We start from the raw sequence: 18,691 nt of genomic DNA, 5'->3' as shown, positions 1-18,691 counted from the left end.
AAATATGCATTTTATGTTACAACCTCACATTAGTGTGAGGCTGACATTCTTTTTAGTGGCACATCCTCTTTTTTTCTCTCAATATCCTTGAATTACCCTGATATTCTCTAGCTTGCATCCATTTATATCCGAAATGTCAGCTAGAGTTCCTAATTTTATTAAAATCATTAATTTCTATGGTTTTGGGAATCGCCACCTAAAATAAAAAGCTGGTCCCTTTAGCAGGTCCTAAAATTGGATAACTACAACCTATGACATATCGTGTATTTATTTAACAAAGACTAACCCCAATTGCAGAAACCGTGTGTGACTCCTTTTCATAGAAATAAAAGGTTAATAGGAAGCTAAGTGCAGATATTAAAAGCACTTGAATACATGGCAATCTGCATGTGTGTCCACCTCTAAAAAACCGACCTTTTGGCAATTTTCTGGGCTAGAGCATTCAGGGGTGTAACACAATGGCAAGGAGGGAGGGAATCTGCAATCTTGCTGGCCATTATTCTGGGAATGGTTATAGGCTTTTTCCATACAGTATGATTCTACAGTGTGACAGCTTATTTTTAAAAGGGGAGAACATTTAGGTCAAGTTGCCAAGTTTTTTTCAAGACGTAGACATTCCAGCAAATTCATTCTAAGTTTAGTGCAATGCTAGGAGAAGTCTGAAAAACGAGAGCTATATCTCGCTGTACAGGTCTCGATCAGCATGTGTAAAGGTAATGACACAACAATTAGACTGAATCAGTCTGTCTTGTTTAGAAGGTTGTGGTCAGGAGAAACTAACTTCTAGTAAAAGAACCTAGAAGTATGGCTTAGGTTTGCAAAGTTGCCTCTGAACAAACCACATGACTTCTGGAACCACATTCTTTGGACAAAAATGGAGTGGATTTTTGACATAATGCACAGGGGTACATTTGGCACAAACCAAGCACATCTTATTGGAACAAACAACTCTCAACCACGGCTGTGGGGAGATGATCTCTATTTGTTTTGCAGCCACAAGACCTGAGCACCTTGCAGTCATTGAGTTGAACATGAACTCGTGTGCTAAAGCCTTACTGTGATCGTTGTCATGACTTAATTTCAAAACCACCAAAAGCAAATTTACAACAGAATGGCTAAAAGCGAAAAGGATCAGGTTGGGGCAATGACTCCAATGGGTAGTCTATACCTCAACTTGATTGAATGCAGTTTTGGGACTTTTGAGAGCTGTGCATAAGGAATTGCCACCTGTATTTAGAAAAAAAAAAACCTGCTTGAGACCGGATGATTAAATTGAAAGACTGTAATTTTTCTCTTGACAGTTTAAAAATTGGCTTTAATTTTGGCTGAATTGGGCACATATAGTTAGTTACTGCAGGTTATGACCATTTAATGCTTCTTTATATCTTTTAATTTCTAAAGGAAGAATAGGAATGCGTTGCATGTTCTCTGACTAAGAGCATCGTTTGAAGAGGCATTCTGAAAAATATGCAACCCTACCATTCAGGCCAAGTCCATTTCAAAATGCTCATAATATATGAAGTTTGTGCAGCAAGGTATTTTATGCGATCCTAAAATTTAGCAGATCCCAACTTGAGTTCATGCTATGGAATGTCAAAACTATCGCACAATTCATCTCTGCTTCTGAAATATAGGGAAAAAAAATTGGCAGACTTGGACTGATGCAACTTAATACTGAAGTCTCTAGTGCTGCTAACATTATCTGTCTGACATCTTGCATTTTATTTTATGCATTAAGTGGTGCAAAGGAAGCTGCTGGATTTAGAGATCTTTTTTTGGCCTTTGAGGATGGGCACCTTAAGGCACTTAAGTTGAGATGTAAAATAAAAAAAGGTTTTGTCCCCTTAAAATCCCAGGCTTTTTGGTTTGACTTTCCATTTTTTTTTTTTTGTGCAAGCCAAAGTTTTTATATTTTAGTCATTCTGTGTTTTGCTTTTCTAAGGCACTAGTAAGTGTTCCTTTTGCCTGCACAATTAGAATACATAATGGTACATCAGTGCAGTGTCAGTGGTCAAAGAACTGTGCATTGGTACAATGGCAAGGGGGCACAAAGGTATTGCTGTACTGGTAAGTAAAGTAGGTCATAATGAAGCGGTGGTAAAAGCAAATGGGATAATAATAAAAGGGGTGGAGTGGGGGGCTGATGGTGGTATACATAGGGTTGATTTGTAGAGTAAGGTGGTTGGCATGAAGGCATCATGGTGGGAAAAGGGGGTTGGGGGTACAGTCCCAGTGGCAACTGAGATTGTGGTAATTTGCTTGTGGGGAGGCATTGAAAATCATGTTTGCTGCTTTTAGTTCTTGAACCCTTTCCCCACTGATGATTGGTACATGTGATTTATGTTATTCGACCCCTTCCTACTTGTCCGTGCAGTAGCAGTAAAATTTGACCCCCAAGCATTGATGGCCCAACAGATGGCAGACCCAGGCTATGGCTGGCTCCACCATAGCGTTTTATGGGTGAAAATTGCTGTATGTAACAAGTACACAACAACAACCTATTAATCCGCACTAGTGTAAGTACAACGGAGCAAAGCATGTCTCAGAATTCTCATACAAATTTAAATGGTTCCCACCTGATGGTAGACCTTAAAATAATGTTGTTTTATTTGGCTTATTAAGTCTATTTAAATTGTAGTCCTCTACTTTTTGAGAATTCCTTGCTTTCATCCCTTGAGATGAAAAATCCCCCCATCTCATTTCAGTTGTATAATGTTAGTGGGTTGAGACCAAATTATGTGAATTGATAAAATCTACAAAGTTATTTCCACATGTAGGATTTTATATCTACACTTGTGGATTTCAGATTTGGTTTCCATGTGCTTTGTGTCTGGAAGCCTTCTTTGTATTCATATGACCTCATGGTTATTGGCTTCATTTATAGTCTGCATGGTTCAAAGATAAATATTATCTATCTGTCTTTGAAATATAGGAATTTTTACAGCACTTCACTTGTCTGTGTGAATTGGTAGGATCCAATGGGTGTTTACTGGTTTCATTCGTTACCCTTTTGTTGGCGCTGGATTTGATGTAATGAGAAACATGCTTTGCTTTTGGCTTCCATTTTAAGGGAGATTTTAGTTTTGACATTTTGCACCTGCTTGAGAGACATAGCTGATGTAATATTAAAGAAACATTTTGTACATCTCTCTGATTATGTTTGTACCCTGTAAGTAAGTGGAAGTTTAATTCAGAAAACTTTTTGTCACTTGAGGTTTTTTTGTGAATATTAAATTGAATTACTTAAAGTTTGATCTGAAATGTTGATCAATTGTAGATAAAATACTTGAATTGTGCAAGTTTGGTATAACATTTTGTGTTTTGTACATGGCACCACAATGATTACCCCATTATGGTACAAGTATTACACTGGTCAACAATCATTTTCTTGCCAAACAGATTGAAGTCATTTTAGGTTATGTTTGATGAACAGATTCCAAATATGGTATTGGTTTATTGGTTTTTCTAGATTGGCTCTAGTTTTTAAAACAATGACCTCAATAATAACCTCATAGAAAACTAATGAAACATGACAATTAGGATTAACTTAAACTAGATATGCCTAGTTCTAAAAAATTAAATTTTTGAAATATTTATTGTTAATATAGTCTATATTCATTATATTTACAGAACTAATCACAAAGAAGTCATTAAAAACTCCTTTTGTATGATTTCCTTTTATGCTGATGATCGGGACAATCACGTTAAGGCTCCAGCAGTAGTCTGCCATCATGTCTGTCCCATCTACCCCAATACCTTTCTTCCATCACCTTTATATCTTGATGGGACCTCTCCCCTTTTTTCTCTCGCTTATATCACCAAAATTTTCTGGAAATTTTTGGGAATGGCTATGGAGATAGTGTACCTTTATACTCCATAGTAGCACACACATTTTTTAAGTTTTTAAGAGCAAGTTTTGTACCAGTTTTTCACAATTTTATGCTTTTATGGTTCCCCAAGAAGTTCCTGCCAACCATGACATAGCTGTGCCAGGCAGAAGCTTCAGTATCAGTCATGTAACTTGTGACATTTCCATCATTTATCAGTTTCTGGGCTCCATCAAAGATTCCTGCTTTTATATTTCACTACTCAATCCAGCGAAGATTCTACAAATGTATTTGCAGCAATCACCGTCCTTGTTCAGAGCTCTAACAAATTGCTTCATTATTCCCAACTTTGAATAGTGGGGGGAGAATGATTTTTTTTTTTCTTTGTCAACCATTGGCTCATTAATGATGATCGCTGCACCTTTTCATGTTATCCCTTGGAGGCCATGTCACTTTCTTCCAGTGATCCGGCTTTGCTCTACTATCCCACAAGCAGATGAAACACGGGGACTTTGTGTATTCACTTTGTGTCCAAGTAGGAAATTCACCCTTTTTTAAATCAACACATATGGACCATTGGTGTCCATAATAACAAAGCTTTTGTAAGACCATATTGATGTTTTCATATTCTTCTGTAAGTTTTGTGTTGAGTGATAATTGGAATTGATGCATAGCAGTTGTCATTATGCAGAAAAACGGATTTCAAACTGAGTGTAACTGTCTATGAAAAGCGGCCAGTCTTCTGCTCGGTATTCTGGTCCTCCCATATGGGCTAGTAGTCCAACAGTACACAGACTCCATCTTCACTGGAATATGGTAGGAGTGGTCACCTTATTTGTCTTACAAACCGTTATTTTAACTTCTGGGCCCAGACAGTTGTTTTCTTTTAGCCTGGATGCTAACAGTTCAGATGACAGACTTGAGTCACATATTAATTAAATGAGCTCTTCTTGGGAGAACTGCTGGTTTGATGAAACATTTCCTTCATATTCACTTCCACTGCTAACTCCTGGATTATCAGGGAGTGTACTGAACACTAGTATGGGAACATCAGCACAGGTCGTCTTGCTGATTCCAAATCCGGGGACTCCCACTTGTTTTTCTTGTAACAATTGAAGCCTTTTACAATCACAGCACACAAATAACAATCATTAGGATGATTTTTGGGCTCTCACCATACCAAAGGTACACCAAATTTCAAACTTTTCAGTTTTCCATTTTTCCACTGACTTAGACAAGTTTTGTATACCATATGGGGAGCCCAATATTTATCTCGGTCCCCCAGTTTAATACCAAAATATACAAGATATGCTTGTTTCACAAATTCTGTATTGTTTCTGCTCTGTTTTTGTGGAGAATATTCACCACAAATGTAGCAAAATACATTAGGCTCATTTAACCAACTTCATGAAGAATTCATATTTCTGTAAAAGGAAGTGAGATGTCTACCACATTTATTTTCAAATTCATAGTACTTTCTTCTCGCTTTATCTCTAGATATCATGGATTGAGAATCTAAAATTTGCAGTAGCTCACGTCTAACACGCATTAGAGAGATCCACTTGGGTGCCCAGCAACAGGTCCCGCATATGAATAGCTTCTAAATCAGCAATTTGGGCCATGAGGCATTGAATTTGAGAACATCTGGCTTTTTTCAGATGGGAGTTGTTTCATGAAAACTCCTCTGAGAACCTCCCATTCGTGTAAGAGTGAGTGGGGTCTTGTTCATGTACTAGGTGAAAGGTAGGAGACTGTCATTAAGTACCTCTGGCGCCACTAGCAGGTGAAATACCAAATTCTAAGTGCACATGGGCATGGTCAGACCATATCCGCAAACCAACCCTGGATCTGGGTTGAAAAGCAAGTAAAGGCTGTGCAATCAGAAAGTAATCTATATGGCTATAGGTGTTGTGGGCATGGGAGGAGTCAACAGGGTGAGAGATGCGCCATGTGTCCACAACACCTAATTTATGCCACAAGTGTTTAAACTTTGATAGGCCAAGGCAGGGTCTACTGATCTTCCCAGGGAAGTATCACTCTGTAGGACTAAGGGTAAGTTAAAGTCTTCTCCAATTATCAATTGATGATAACCAAACTTCAATTTTAGAGATCATCCAAGTAAAAAAAAAAAAGTTGATCCTGATTGGGAGCAAATACATTAACAAGGGTATAAACCTGGTCGTTGGATTTGATAGATAAAGTTATAGCAGCCCTGTGTATCAAAAAAGGAGTTGAGAACTTCGGGAGAAAGATTTGTGGAAAACCCCCTTATTTTGTGGAAGACCCCCTTAGGTTTTGAAAGGTTGGTACTATGGTACCATTTAGTGTGGTAGGGGTTTTTGAATGTAGGTACCGAGTCCCTTGTAAAGTGGGTCCCCTGCAAAAATAATTTTTGGCCTTATGAAAGTGGTAAGGGATTTGGCTCCATTTCTCCGGCACGTTAAAGTCCCTGACATTAAGGGAGGCTAAGGACAGGGGTTCAGCTGCCATCATTAGGTGTGAGGGGAGAGAAGCACAGTGGAAGCACGGATCTTGTTACTATAAATGAGGATATAATTTAAAGTGGAAAGGAGGGTGTAGGAAACCTGGGAGTGGGAGGGGGTAAACTAAAGTGTAGGACGCAAAAACCTGCAGCAGGATCCCTGAGTGGGGTAACATTGATGTCGAGACAGGAATAGGTTCTCGCCCTGTCCGGCATCAACAACCAGCATATAACAGTAGTGGTACAGCTTAACATAAGGGCACATATAAAAGAGCATCAAAATACTCATGATAGGCATAAAAATTGGGCTACAAAAAAAAAAAAAAATGCAGTAAACATAAGTCAAATAAAAACTGCAGTAAAGACAAGGCAAGTAAAGAGTAAATATACTAATCAGCAGTCTGGAACCAGTAGGATCCCTGGGAAGGGTGATCCTAAGAGAAAAGAACTGGTTGAAATATGAATCGCCAGAATCTCGATCAATGGTCATGGGTATCGTGGTCCACAGTAGTGGAGGAACCTTTACGTTGAGACTTGCGTCTGGCCTGTGTCCAGGATGATGCAGGAGTGTAAGTTGAATAGGCCAATCAGGAATAGGTAAATCCGAGATTCCAAAGAGAGCTGAAATGTGGGTAAGTCCTCCATTTGATAGAATCTGTTTTCCCATTGTTGGTGGCAATTAGCTGGAATGGGAAACCCCAACGGTATGAGGACTTGAGGACCTCCAGAATGGGCATAAAAGCCCTACATTGGGTGAGAGTGTGATATAAATCCTGCAGGAGGATGATTGGTTGACCATTGGACAGGAGATGTGCACGGACCCCTCACATAATGTCCTCAAGGTGGAAGGGTCCTTCCTGCATACAATATCATGAGGCCTCATGGGATCTTTATTTTTGGGCCCCAGGATCCTGTGAACCCTATCAAATTCAATGTAATGATCTTTTGGCTTGAGAAGTAGGTCATTGAACACTGGAGTCACTGTAGGAATCAGCTCCTCAGTGCCAATGTTTTCAGGGATCCCGCTTATTCTAATAATATCCTATTTCTGAGAACCTCATGTTGAGAGATGAGTTGTAGAAGAGTGGAATGAGCATTTAAGGCCTTATATGTTTAGTGAGGTGACCCATAAGGTCTTCAGTTGTACTTTTAATTTCTTCTATCCTACTCCCAAGATCCCTAGGTAGCTCCATTTCTGATTTGTAAGTGCTCAGCATCCTTTGGACCATGTTCTCTAGGTCAGATTTAGTAGGGAGAGCCTGTAAGTAGGAATTCAAGTCCCTATGGGGGATCTCCAGAGTAGATGGTGCCCCAGTGAGAGCTTGCTGCCATAGGGGGTTGTAAGAGAGGATCCCAAGCTGCTATGTGTAGGGAGCAGGGGGGGCTCACCTGCGTTGTAAAAGCAACAGGGAGATCCGAGGTTGCCGATTGGTCCATTGCCGACACAATCTTGCTTTCCTTCTGGCTTCTCGTGGCCGGAGCTGTAAAGCCACCTGGATCAAAAAGGGTATGGATCTTGTGGGATTGGGACCCACCAGAGGAAGCACTGGATTCTACGTGACTGTGCTTGCCCATTTGCACGAGGAGAGGAGGAGAAAAGGCTGCAGGAAACCTGTAAATGCTGACCGTGGACAGGAGAGCTCACAACTCGTGTCCTACTCTACCGTGCACCAGGCCACGACCCAGAAAGTTTATTTTAGGAATGGTATGTATTGCAAAATCTTGGATCTAAAAGCCATAGGAAGTGGTTTGGGTATTACAAAATCTCTTTGGGTATTTTTTGAGGTCTGTTTTCAACTGGGTTGATTCTCTCCACTAGTTTTATGGACCCATAGAAATTAAAAGGAAATCTGCCCGAAGTGTAAAAAACTTGCATCTAAGGCTGTTATCACTAGAAAGTTTGCCTTCAATAGAAGATTTTACCATTAAACTTGATGCAGCATAAGCATTTTTTTTCCTTGATTCAGCTGAAGCATTGTCCTTTTTCATGTCTGAATTGTGATTTGCAGCAGGATCTCTGCATGATGAATGCCTTACATTTTTAGTCCTCATTCTGACAATTTATTTTACTAAGATTTCCCCTGTGTCTAATGTGCAGCATGCAAGAGCGTTTTTGTGCACTATAAAGCTATCGGTAAGATATAATATGGTAAAAGCTACAGGAAATCAAGATCTATTTATCAGCTATACAGTATTTAGCTCTGTCGGTCTGTTTTTTGTGTTTAAAATCTAAATTGCCTAACAGAGTATATAAACAATAGCATAAAAGGTATAGGTGGTAATAGTGGAATAGTGCTATATACAACATAAATACAACTATCCTCATTTGGAATATTGCCAACCCCGGATCAGTAATACAACAAACAAAACATAGAGGGCTTTTCCAGGCAAAAATAAATATTGTATTGTATTCTGTGATAATTCTCACAGAATACAATATTATAATACATCCAGTCTACAGAAAGCAACATAAGTATCTTTATATAAAAGATCCAATGTTTATCCAATGAATTGAACGCTATACATTACTTCGTTAGTGCTCTGCTACCACCAAGGAAGCCCTCATTGGGCGAAACGCGTCGGGTCTCCTGGCTGCGTGCATAATTTGCTGAAGCGGATTGATGCACTCCTACTATAAAATTGTTGCTTACGCTACAGTTAACCTACTGTAGCGTAAGCAACATAGTAGGACTGCATCAATCTGCTTCAGCAAATTATGCACGCAGCCAGGAGACCTGACGCGTTTCGCCCAATGAGGGCTTCCTCGGTGGTAGCAGAGCACTAACGAAGTTGTCACACATATAACAAGCGGTCTAAATATGATGGAGTAAGATATAATGTAGGAAAAAGTCCGCAATAGAATTAGTTAAAATTCAAACTACACAGAAATCCCTATTCTGTAAAAAAAAAAAAAAAAAAATGGGGCTTACACAATATCCATATAATATACATATTTGATGTTAAGGCTGAATGTATCCTTAAAAATATTATATTTGATGTAATCTAGTGCTAGAGCAGTTAACACTCACTGCCCCAGTACTATACAGGAAAAATTGACGTGAGTATTTTTCAGCCAGTTACCGTATTTTTCGGCGTATAAGACGCACTTTTTCTTCCCCAAAACTGGGGGGGAAAAGTGGGTGCGTCCTATACGGCGAATGCAAGTTTTAAAAATAAATAAAACCGGTAACATACTTACCCGATACCGCGATCCCACGATCCTGTGTGCTTCTGCGATCTTCTCTCCTCTCCTCCTGGCTGCAGCGCGTGTCCCCGCCTTCCTGCAGACCCAGCGAGGAGAAGCCTGCACAGGCGATCCCGGAAGCAGGCTGAGAGAAAAGCGTGCCCCCGCGATCCCGGTAGCAAGCCGGCGGAGAGAAACGGACCGGTAAGTGGGAAGGGATGATCAGCAGGGGATAAATAGGCACAGAGTGGGGAATTTATCCTCTTCTGATCACTCTGTGCCAATTTATCTCCTTCTGATCGCCCTGTGCCTATTCAACCCAAATTGGCACAGGGTGATCAGAAGGGGAATAATCTTTTAGAATCTTTTTTTTCTAGATTTTCCTCCTTTAAAATTGGGTGCGTCTTATATGCCGGAGCGTCTTATACGCCGAAAAATACGGTACATATGTTGGTGCTGCAGCCCATTTACATTGCAGCAAAATAATTAAATATAGAAAAATTAATTAACCATTGGTGTGTTCAGCCAGTTACATATAATGGCCATTTACATTGCAGCAAAACTTAAGAGGGGTCGGTGATCCATGTAATTATATATCTGTACCTGGATTGAAGTTTAGTAGAGTAAAGGAGCAATAAAAGCATAAGGTATAAAAATGCTAGATGAGTATAAGGTGACATTTGGTTTATGGAATAAAGGATAGTGAGATGAACAAAACGGCATAGATTACACTAGGGCTGGTATTGGATATATACCTATTGGTACTGCCACTGGTATTAGATATATAGGAAAAAAGGTACTAGTATAATTTGTAGTAGATGAGTAATATATAAATGTGTAAGCTTAATATAGAGGTAAGTTTGAAAATAATTGTTAAATGAAAGGTTACCTAATCCTCTGGATAAAGGTATCTGACCGTAGATAAAGACAGAACGAGGGCTGCAGCCGCAGCTCTCCTAGGGTATTGATGTATGCAGAAGAGAATCTCCAGGGCCCGCCTTAAAACCACAAGGGAGGTGGCGTCTCGGGGGTTACCCCGCTCATGTGCGCATGGAGCTTAGGGGAAAGCCTAGGCAACCTTAGGTTACTGGTAAACTACTCTGAGAGACTCTCCTTCTGGGCTCATGTAAGCTAAGATCTATTTAATTATTTTGTTGCAATGCAATTAGCCTGTAGCACCAACAGATGTAACTGGCTGAAAAAATACTCATGTCAATTTTTCCTGAATAGTATTGGGGCAGTGAGTATTAACTGCTCTAGCACTAGGTTGCAATAAGTATTACTCATCAAATATAATATTTTAATGCTACATTTAGCCTTAACATCAAATATGTATATTATATTGATATTGTGTATTCCCCAATTTCACATGAATATGGATTTCTGTGTAGCTTGAATTTTATCCAATTCTAATGTGGACTTTTTCTTATATCTTACTTTACATCATATTTAGACGGTTATATGTGTGACAATTTCGCTAGCACTCAGCTACCCCTAAGGAAGCTCCTCATTGGTGAAACGCATTGGGCCTCCTGGCTGCACGCATAATTTGCTGATCGCAAGGATTCGGTCCTGCTATAAAATCATTGTTGCTTATGATACAGTAGGTTAACTAATGTATAGCGTTCAGTTCATTGGATGAACATTGGATATATTTATATAAAGATTCTTATGTTGCTTTCTGCACACTGAAGGTATTACATGAATGTATTCTGTGGGAATTATCATTGAATACAATATTTATTTTTGCCCTGTCTTTTCCATGTCCTATCCTCTCTTGATTCTATTTGCCCTATACAGGCTCTGTTCTTTGCCACCACCACTTTCATGTTTCAGCCATCTATTTCGGCCATTGGGCTGCTGCTGTTACATATTGCATCAATCCTGATTTCCAGCCCATTGTTGGCATTTCATAGATGCCAGAAAGTAGCAAGGAGTGGACCTAGCTTGCCTGAGTGTGATATTGACCATATTGTGATCTTTGTTGTACTGCAATTTATACAATTCTGAATATACTTTGTTTTCCAGGTAAAATTGACATGTCCTGGATAGATAGTACGTCAGCATTTGTGTCTCTCAGCAAGCCAGAGCAAGTGCAAATAGGTAAGCTACATATTAAGGTTTCTGCTACCATGTTTGTGGATTGTATTTAGAAATTATATCTGCAACTAATAAGACTAAGACATAATTTTAACTTTCAAAAAGGTGGTGTTTGTGTGTGTATGTATTCTTTTTCAGTGTCCCCTTTAGGGAATTACTTTGGTTGTAATGGTGACCACAGTAGTCACTAGGACAGAAATGCAGGCAGAAAGTATTTTTGAGTTGTCACCAACTTAATTAGGAATGTTCCCATAGGGACACTTCTGCTAGTGGCAGTGGGGAGATTATTTGCCTTAAGAAGCTTATCCCTTGTGTATTTCTCATCTTAGAAGAGGCTATTTTTTTTTTTTTTTTTTTTTTTTTTTTTTTTTTTTTTAGCCAAGTGTTGAGTTGGGCTTTATCAGTCCTTCTGTAGCTTTAATGAACTTTATGAAGACCTGGGTGTGTGTAGTAAAGTCATAGTAGTTATGTCTCAGTAGAAAAGAAACCGATGCTCAACTGTGCAAAACTTTAGGGCTAGGAGGTCGGAGGATAAGGACATCAACTGGTGCTCCCCCATCCCAGCAGTCTGCTGCTAGAATTGGCAACTGTACATAGCACTCTGAAAACGGCAATCATCTATAGATGAAACCGAAAGTTTTAATTAACATTTCAGATGAGTTGATTATACTTTTGTCAAAATGGAGAGGCACAGGGAGTGCTGCACACTTACACAGTGTGACACACCCGCCTAAATATATTATGCTTGCAGGACATGTATACGCCCTATTAAACTGTATCAAAGTAACATTTTCATCAGTTCTTGTAGAGCTGTGTTCTTTTTATAACATATCATGTGACTCTTTCTGATTAAAGCATGTGGTGATCACATCTTTCTCATAAACTTGCAGCTCCTGACAGGCTTTCACACAATGTAAGAAACTGTAATGAAGATGTATTGCTTGGCTATCGCTGTGCCAGCAAGTAGTTACCCGAAATATTTAGTATGTGAAATGTGCAATTGTTCTATCCTTGTTATCTGCATTCAGCTCTACGTCGCAAAATTTAAAGATGGAATATAATCGAGCCTTCAATAGAAGTTGTATGGTCCTATAAATATACTCCAAAGCCTCTCTGATTTAAGGGTAAAGTGTGTGGTGCAAATGTGCAGCTTTTAAATTAAACTTACCAGGCATCCCATTGCATCATGTAAGGCAAAAGCTGCCTACAGACATCCCCTAAGGCTCTTGATAGTCTATGGTAAAATTCTAGCCCCAGATAATGCTAAAACCCAAAAAAGGCTTTGGATAAAAGCTTTTAAAAATGCATTTTAATAGACAAAATTGTGTTCAGTGGTGGGTGACATCTGCTGTATTGTGACCCAACTTTTCAGTAACCACCCAAAAACAGCCGGGTGCCAGCTAAAGAGCCCGGGGAGAACACTGCTCTTTTGTATACCTACATTTAAAATAACACTTCACTAAATGTATAGTTATAGATGAATTAACGGGACCTGTCACAATGTACAGCATGTCCATATTTTTTAGATAATAATTCAGTATGACTTCAGTATAATTTAATCTCCATATTTTACCATTGGAAGGCATTTCTAAAGCTTAAAAAAAAAAATGTTTGTTTTGTCACAAGGTAAGAGGCTTCAGCAGACATATCCTTATGGTGTACCTACCAAATTTGCCATTGACACAAATGTACCTGTAGGTTTTGCATGATTTTAGCATGTATTCTTTTACCATAAAATTAAATCTGATGCTTGGCCCATAAGGTTTACTTCTAATCCAATTTCTCAATATTTACATTTAGCTACTTTAACAAGGCACATGTGCCCGCTTATACAATCATTTTATTATGTGGTTTATCCCACAGTTTGTAATGCTTTACAAGATCCAGCTTACTCTTGAATAACTTAACAGCCTTCCATCATATGCAGGTCTTAGCATGTTGCGGTATGGGGCATGATTTTTGCCTTTGTGTCCTGCGGCCTGGTTTGAGACTTTTATACTTCAGCAGTCTTCTCCCCGGCCCCTTTTAGCACTTTTCAGCATCCAGCCTGGATGTATTTGGATGGTTACTATGAAGTTGTGTCACAATACAGGGGCCACCACCTGCCTAAAGCTTATTCCCAGGCAATACATTTGATATGAGAAATGGTTGTGAAAGAGTGGTACAGTTTTTGTGGTTAAGAGGCATGCTCTTACATATACAGCATTGATATAGTGGTAAAATGATATAAATAAAAAGTAATGGAATCCAGTGGATTCAGGGCAAGGATATTACCGTCATCTTCATCTGTTGTCCACCTAGAGTGGCCTCATTTAGGAAATAGTTTTTGATCATAGGATTTTAGTGCTACTTTCCTTGTAGGAAATACTGTCATGTTTTATTGTCATGACAAAAGGTCTTTTTGCTAATAAAACAAGTTTGGAATGTGCAGGCCCAGTCCAGTAAAGATTCAAATTATGCTACTTGGAAAAAGTTCCTTTATCATCTAGAGATTTTATTGAGCCTTACTAAGCATGGTATTTAAACTGAAAGCTTTTTTAAAAGAAAAGTATTCCATAAATGTATAAAATGTTTTTCAGCCTGTACTTAATACATAGAGCAAGCTTTGTTTTAGCTGGATAATGATGGTTTAAAAGGACTCAGAAGCTGATGATTTATTAGACATTTTAAGTGGGTTTTAAGCAGATTTTCTCATGTCTGTGAAGCTGCTGTTTGCTAAGTTTATAAAGACGGCTCTAGACCACCACGAGGGGGCTGTATGGATCCAGAAACTTGCATTTCCATCAAGCAGCTAATCTCCTTGCAAATAGCCATTTAATTATATATCCTTATCAAATAGGTTTTTTCTTGTCTTTATATTCTCAGTTCCCTTTAAAGTTCTCCAGTCTTGGATGGTTTTATTAAGAGTATAATTGTGTTCTCTCTTGGAGCAAATGGTGCACTTCTAGAATCCAGTCTTTTGTGGATCTCCCCCCTGGCTTCACAAAATAAGAGTAAATGAAAGTGTGGAGATATAAAAACTGGATTTGTAGTCTATGTAGGATCTATATCTATATATATATATATATATATATATATATATAGGATTTGTAGGATCTATCGCTCTTAATTTGTGAATCCAAGGTCTCAGATTTTTGGGTCTCATCTATTTTAAAACTTTTTTAAATTGTAATTTTTTTAGTTCTTGCAACCAAGAACAATTCTGCGGTCCTTTCATAAGGTATATATTTTACAGACTGTTTAATGATGTATGGAGAAAACAAGTCAAAAGTACTTGATTAAAGGGTTTATTCGTTTTGTCATTCATGTCTTCTGTTAAAGCGTTTCAGTAGAGCATTTGTTTGAGATACAAACCTTTCTTTGGCAATATAAAAGCCATTTGTCTGAGGTTGAATCAAGCCAAATGATTCCCCTACATACAACACATTTGTGAGGTTCCTAAAAGGGGTCAGACTGTCGGGTAACAGGCTAGAGAATGGTGCAGGAACATCTGAAGGCAGCATGAAGCACAGTGGAGGGTCCTTTCTGGTTTGGAGTTATAGTTTTGCAAATTATTTTAAGTAATTTGGTCACAGTTATTGGTTGGTTGGTCTTGGTGCTCTTAAGGTAATCTTAATTCTTTGTGCTACCATAGTTCTCATCAGTCATAGTACATGATGCACAAACATGATGATAACCCCAAACACCCAGCCAAAACCAAACTCTGCAGCAATAGTCCAATATCCTGAACTGATGGAATGCCACCCCCAAAAAAATCTCGGAATCATCAAACCAGCCAGGGTTGGCTTTTTCAGGGATGAAGGCAGAACAGATAGACTGTGTTAAAACAGTAGCATGTTCTCTAGAGCGCTTCAAGCAACCTACCATTTAAGAAACTGCAGAATAGTCGGTGTACTAAACCCCAGGAAGGGGCAGTTTAATACTGAATTTTTAATACATTTCAGAAAATTCTAGATTTTTTATTATATATGTTGGTTTTTTTTACTTCAGGTGCCTACTGTGTGTGTAAAAATCAGTTGTGCCGGTTTCCAATACCTCCCTTTAGACACATGCCCCCTAAGCCTCCTCCTTGCCACAAAGTAAACTTGCAAGTGTTCAGTGATTATCGCTTATGGGGTTCAATGCTTTAGTGTTCCAATATTCCAAGCTGGGCCAGGTGCAAATAAGGGGACTCCAGGATCTCTGTCTAATGAATACAGAAGAGGCATTATTGGTCCAAAAGATTTTTAATGCATTTATTGGTAGAAACTGTAATTAAAATAACATAACATCCACATTTCTCAACTTTTTTTTTTCCATTCTACTCTTACACACATACTGCCTGTTCAAACACTACTTTAATATTGTTTCTTCCCCCTGGGTTACTTTAGAGCAGGGGTGCCCAAAACGTTGATCGAGATCCACTGGTCAATTGCAAAGGCAACGCGAGTCGATCGCAGAGCCCTGCCTTAGCCTTCCCTGCTGTTTACCAGCAGCCTTGCTTTGTGTCTATAGGGATGCTGGGGATGTCTTCCGACAACACCAGAAGGCTCCTGTAACAGTGGGGAGGGGGCAGAGAGGGCAATCTGAGGGGGAGCAGTGCTGGGCGCCAAGTCAGTTCAGGGTTCAATTACCGAGATAGCTTTGTACAGATTATCAGTTCTTTTTCTTGTGCAGCACGTCATTCTCCTATGACAGGTGAACTGTAGCTTTCCTGTCACTATAGTCTTGTAGTGCAATATCTGTGCAATGTTCTGCCATTCAATGTCACTTCTGTGTCATACTCTGTATATATACATTTAGCTTTTGTTGGTAGATCATTTTGACTTGGTTATTTTAAAAGTAGCTCACAAGCCCACAAAAGTGTGGGCCCCCCTGCTTTAGAGCATAACACAATTTGATGGCTTGTAGTGCTTTATAAAGGGGACTGCATTTCGTCAACTGGTGTGACAAGCCAAAGCGAAACCTTTTCACAGGTGGGATGAGGAGGGGCTGTGAAAAGATATTTAGTCAGCGGGACATGCATATTTTTCTTCTAAAAACACATCTCTGGCATGTTTTAAATGTTAACGTGGTTATCTACAGGCTAAACTAGCAGCCCTACACTTGTGACAGATACTAGACCTGACAAATAAAAAGAAATTAAACTTGGTGATAGGAAAATATTTGCTTAAGGCATTTTTAGGCCAATGAAAGCAGCATTATTAGATGTTCATATACAGTGATTGCTTACATGAAGTACTGTAGAAAAAATCTCTTGGATACCGAGCAAATTTAAACCAGCTGGATCAGCCTTCTGTATGCAAAGGCCTTACTTAGCAAATACATCAGTGGTGAGCTATGTAGGGATTTTGAGTCTGTAACTTAACAAGCCTTTTGCCTATTGCATTTTAAAATTTTTCGCCTAATCAAACTTTTTTTTTTTTGGTATGTGCAAAGCTTAGAGTAGACCCTCAACCCCCATTTTTCCTTTTGTGAAGCATGATAGAATACACTTGCATTAACTGCCAAACTTCTTTCAAAGAATAATTATTAGGTATGTATATGGAGTTAGTAAACTTCGATTTCTCTAAACTGTCAGTTATAAATACTCTGCTTCACAACTAGCTATTGAGCCACTGCGCCAGAAGATCCCCTGTTGGATATTTTTTTCCTTACGCAGTCCATACATACTACTTGTTTTAATATTTAAAGTGGACCCATCCCCACAATTTTACCCATTTTTAAAGGGGTGGCTAATCTTTTTTTATATAAATAAATTTAAAATGGAAAACCTGTTTATTTTGGGAAGGTGGGGATGATGTGGGACTCGATGCAAGACACCCCCGGGCGGATCGGACTGCCCTGCGGGATTGTAGGTAATTGTGTGTGGTTTTTTTCTTTATGCTTTTTTCAGTTTGGTTCCTCTTTTTATGGCCGTTTTGTGTGATTATCATATTTACCTCTTCACTATTAAGAGGATTTTCATTGGCTGCTGATCATTCTTCTGGTACTACTTTAGCATATATTTTTTTTTTCTGGGTCAGATTTAGGCTTTCAAGGTATGCTAGACACAGGTGATTAAGAAAATGTAATATTTAGGAGGAGGCTGGAGGCATAGGAATATAAACTGCTTAATCAAGTGTGTGCCACTTATCTAGCTGGACATTGAAACCTCACATGGCTATACAGAAAAATGAAATGTCCCATTATACCAATACTACCATGTGGTTAATACGTAAATTGATTTTTCTACATATATGTGCTATTTATTAATCCATGGTAGCATATTTAATCTATTTTTACATCAATATACTATTACATGGGTACAATAGAATCTCTGGTTTCTTTCATTGCATAGAATGCATAAAAGCAACAAAATGTGTGCATATTATGATAGCCATTGTGCAAACAATTAGGATAAATACTTGTTATCCTCTTGCACGGGATAATGTCCCACCCCTCCTAATTAAAACTTTGATACATCCAGGCTGGTATGCTGACACATTACTTGGGAATAGCTGAACTAGGCCATCCTTGTAAATGGAACCGTTTCTCATACTGAAATGGCATTTGATTTTATAGAAGGAGGATAATGTTAACTCCCATAAGACTTTGGCATTACAGCAATCATAAAGCGTTAAAAAAAAAAAAATGTCTGGAGAGGTCTAAAAAATCTACAAAGTCATTTAAAAAATATAATTAAAACACAGGAATAATGAGGAACTCCAGCCTAGCTTGTTTTTTCGAAATCCTGCTTGTCTCTATGACCGGGGCCAGTATGGGCGGGACAGGGAGATGATGATTTTGTTAACATGCAATTTTATTGAAGTTAAAAACAGAAGTTGTCACCAACCAAGGCTCAAATTATACAACCATTGTTATGAAACAAATTTAAGCTTTAGGTATCAAGAGTTTGGGGCTTTAAACTACCTTGTTCCTTCTGAATAGGTATAGGGACACCCAAATATAAAGATCAAAGTCTGCAAATAAGGGCAGATAAATTGGGGTTGAAGGGTATCAAGTTGTTGGTTTTTGTAAACATTAGCGTATGGATGTTTATAGTGAAATATAATTGCTTTATAATAACACACTACTGTAGTCTCTAAATACATATATATATATATATATATATATATA

General features: G+C 38.6%; 1 protein-coding gene across 1 annotated transcript in view; it reads left to right on the top strand.

Annotated features, from left to right (window-relative positions):
• The window catches only part of PARN (poly(A)-specific ribonuclease), a 67,719-nt gene that overhangs the window by 36,791 nt on the left and 12,237 nt on the right, over positions 1-18,691 (top strand). Inside the window, exon 21 of the mRNA XM_072419028.1 lies at positions 11,522-11,596. Within this exon, the coding sequence (XP_072275129.1) occupies positions 11,522-11,596 (75 nt within the window). The remainder of the gene's footprint in view (positions 1-11,521; positions 11,597-18,691) is intronic.

This window comes from Pyxicephalus adspersus, chromosome 7, assembly GCF_032062135.1.
Source record: "Pyxicephalus adspersus chromosome 7, UCB_Pads_2.0, whole genome shotgun sequence".
In the NCBI taxonomy this organism is placed as follows: domain Eukaryota; kingdom Metazoa; phylum Chordata; class Amphibia; order Anura; family Pyxicephalidae; genus Pyxicephalus; species Pyxicephalus adspersus.
Note: the sequence above shows the minus strand (reverse complement) of the source record. Positions and strands in the feature narration are given on the sequence as shown.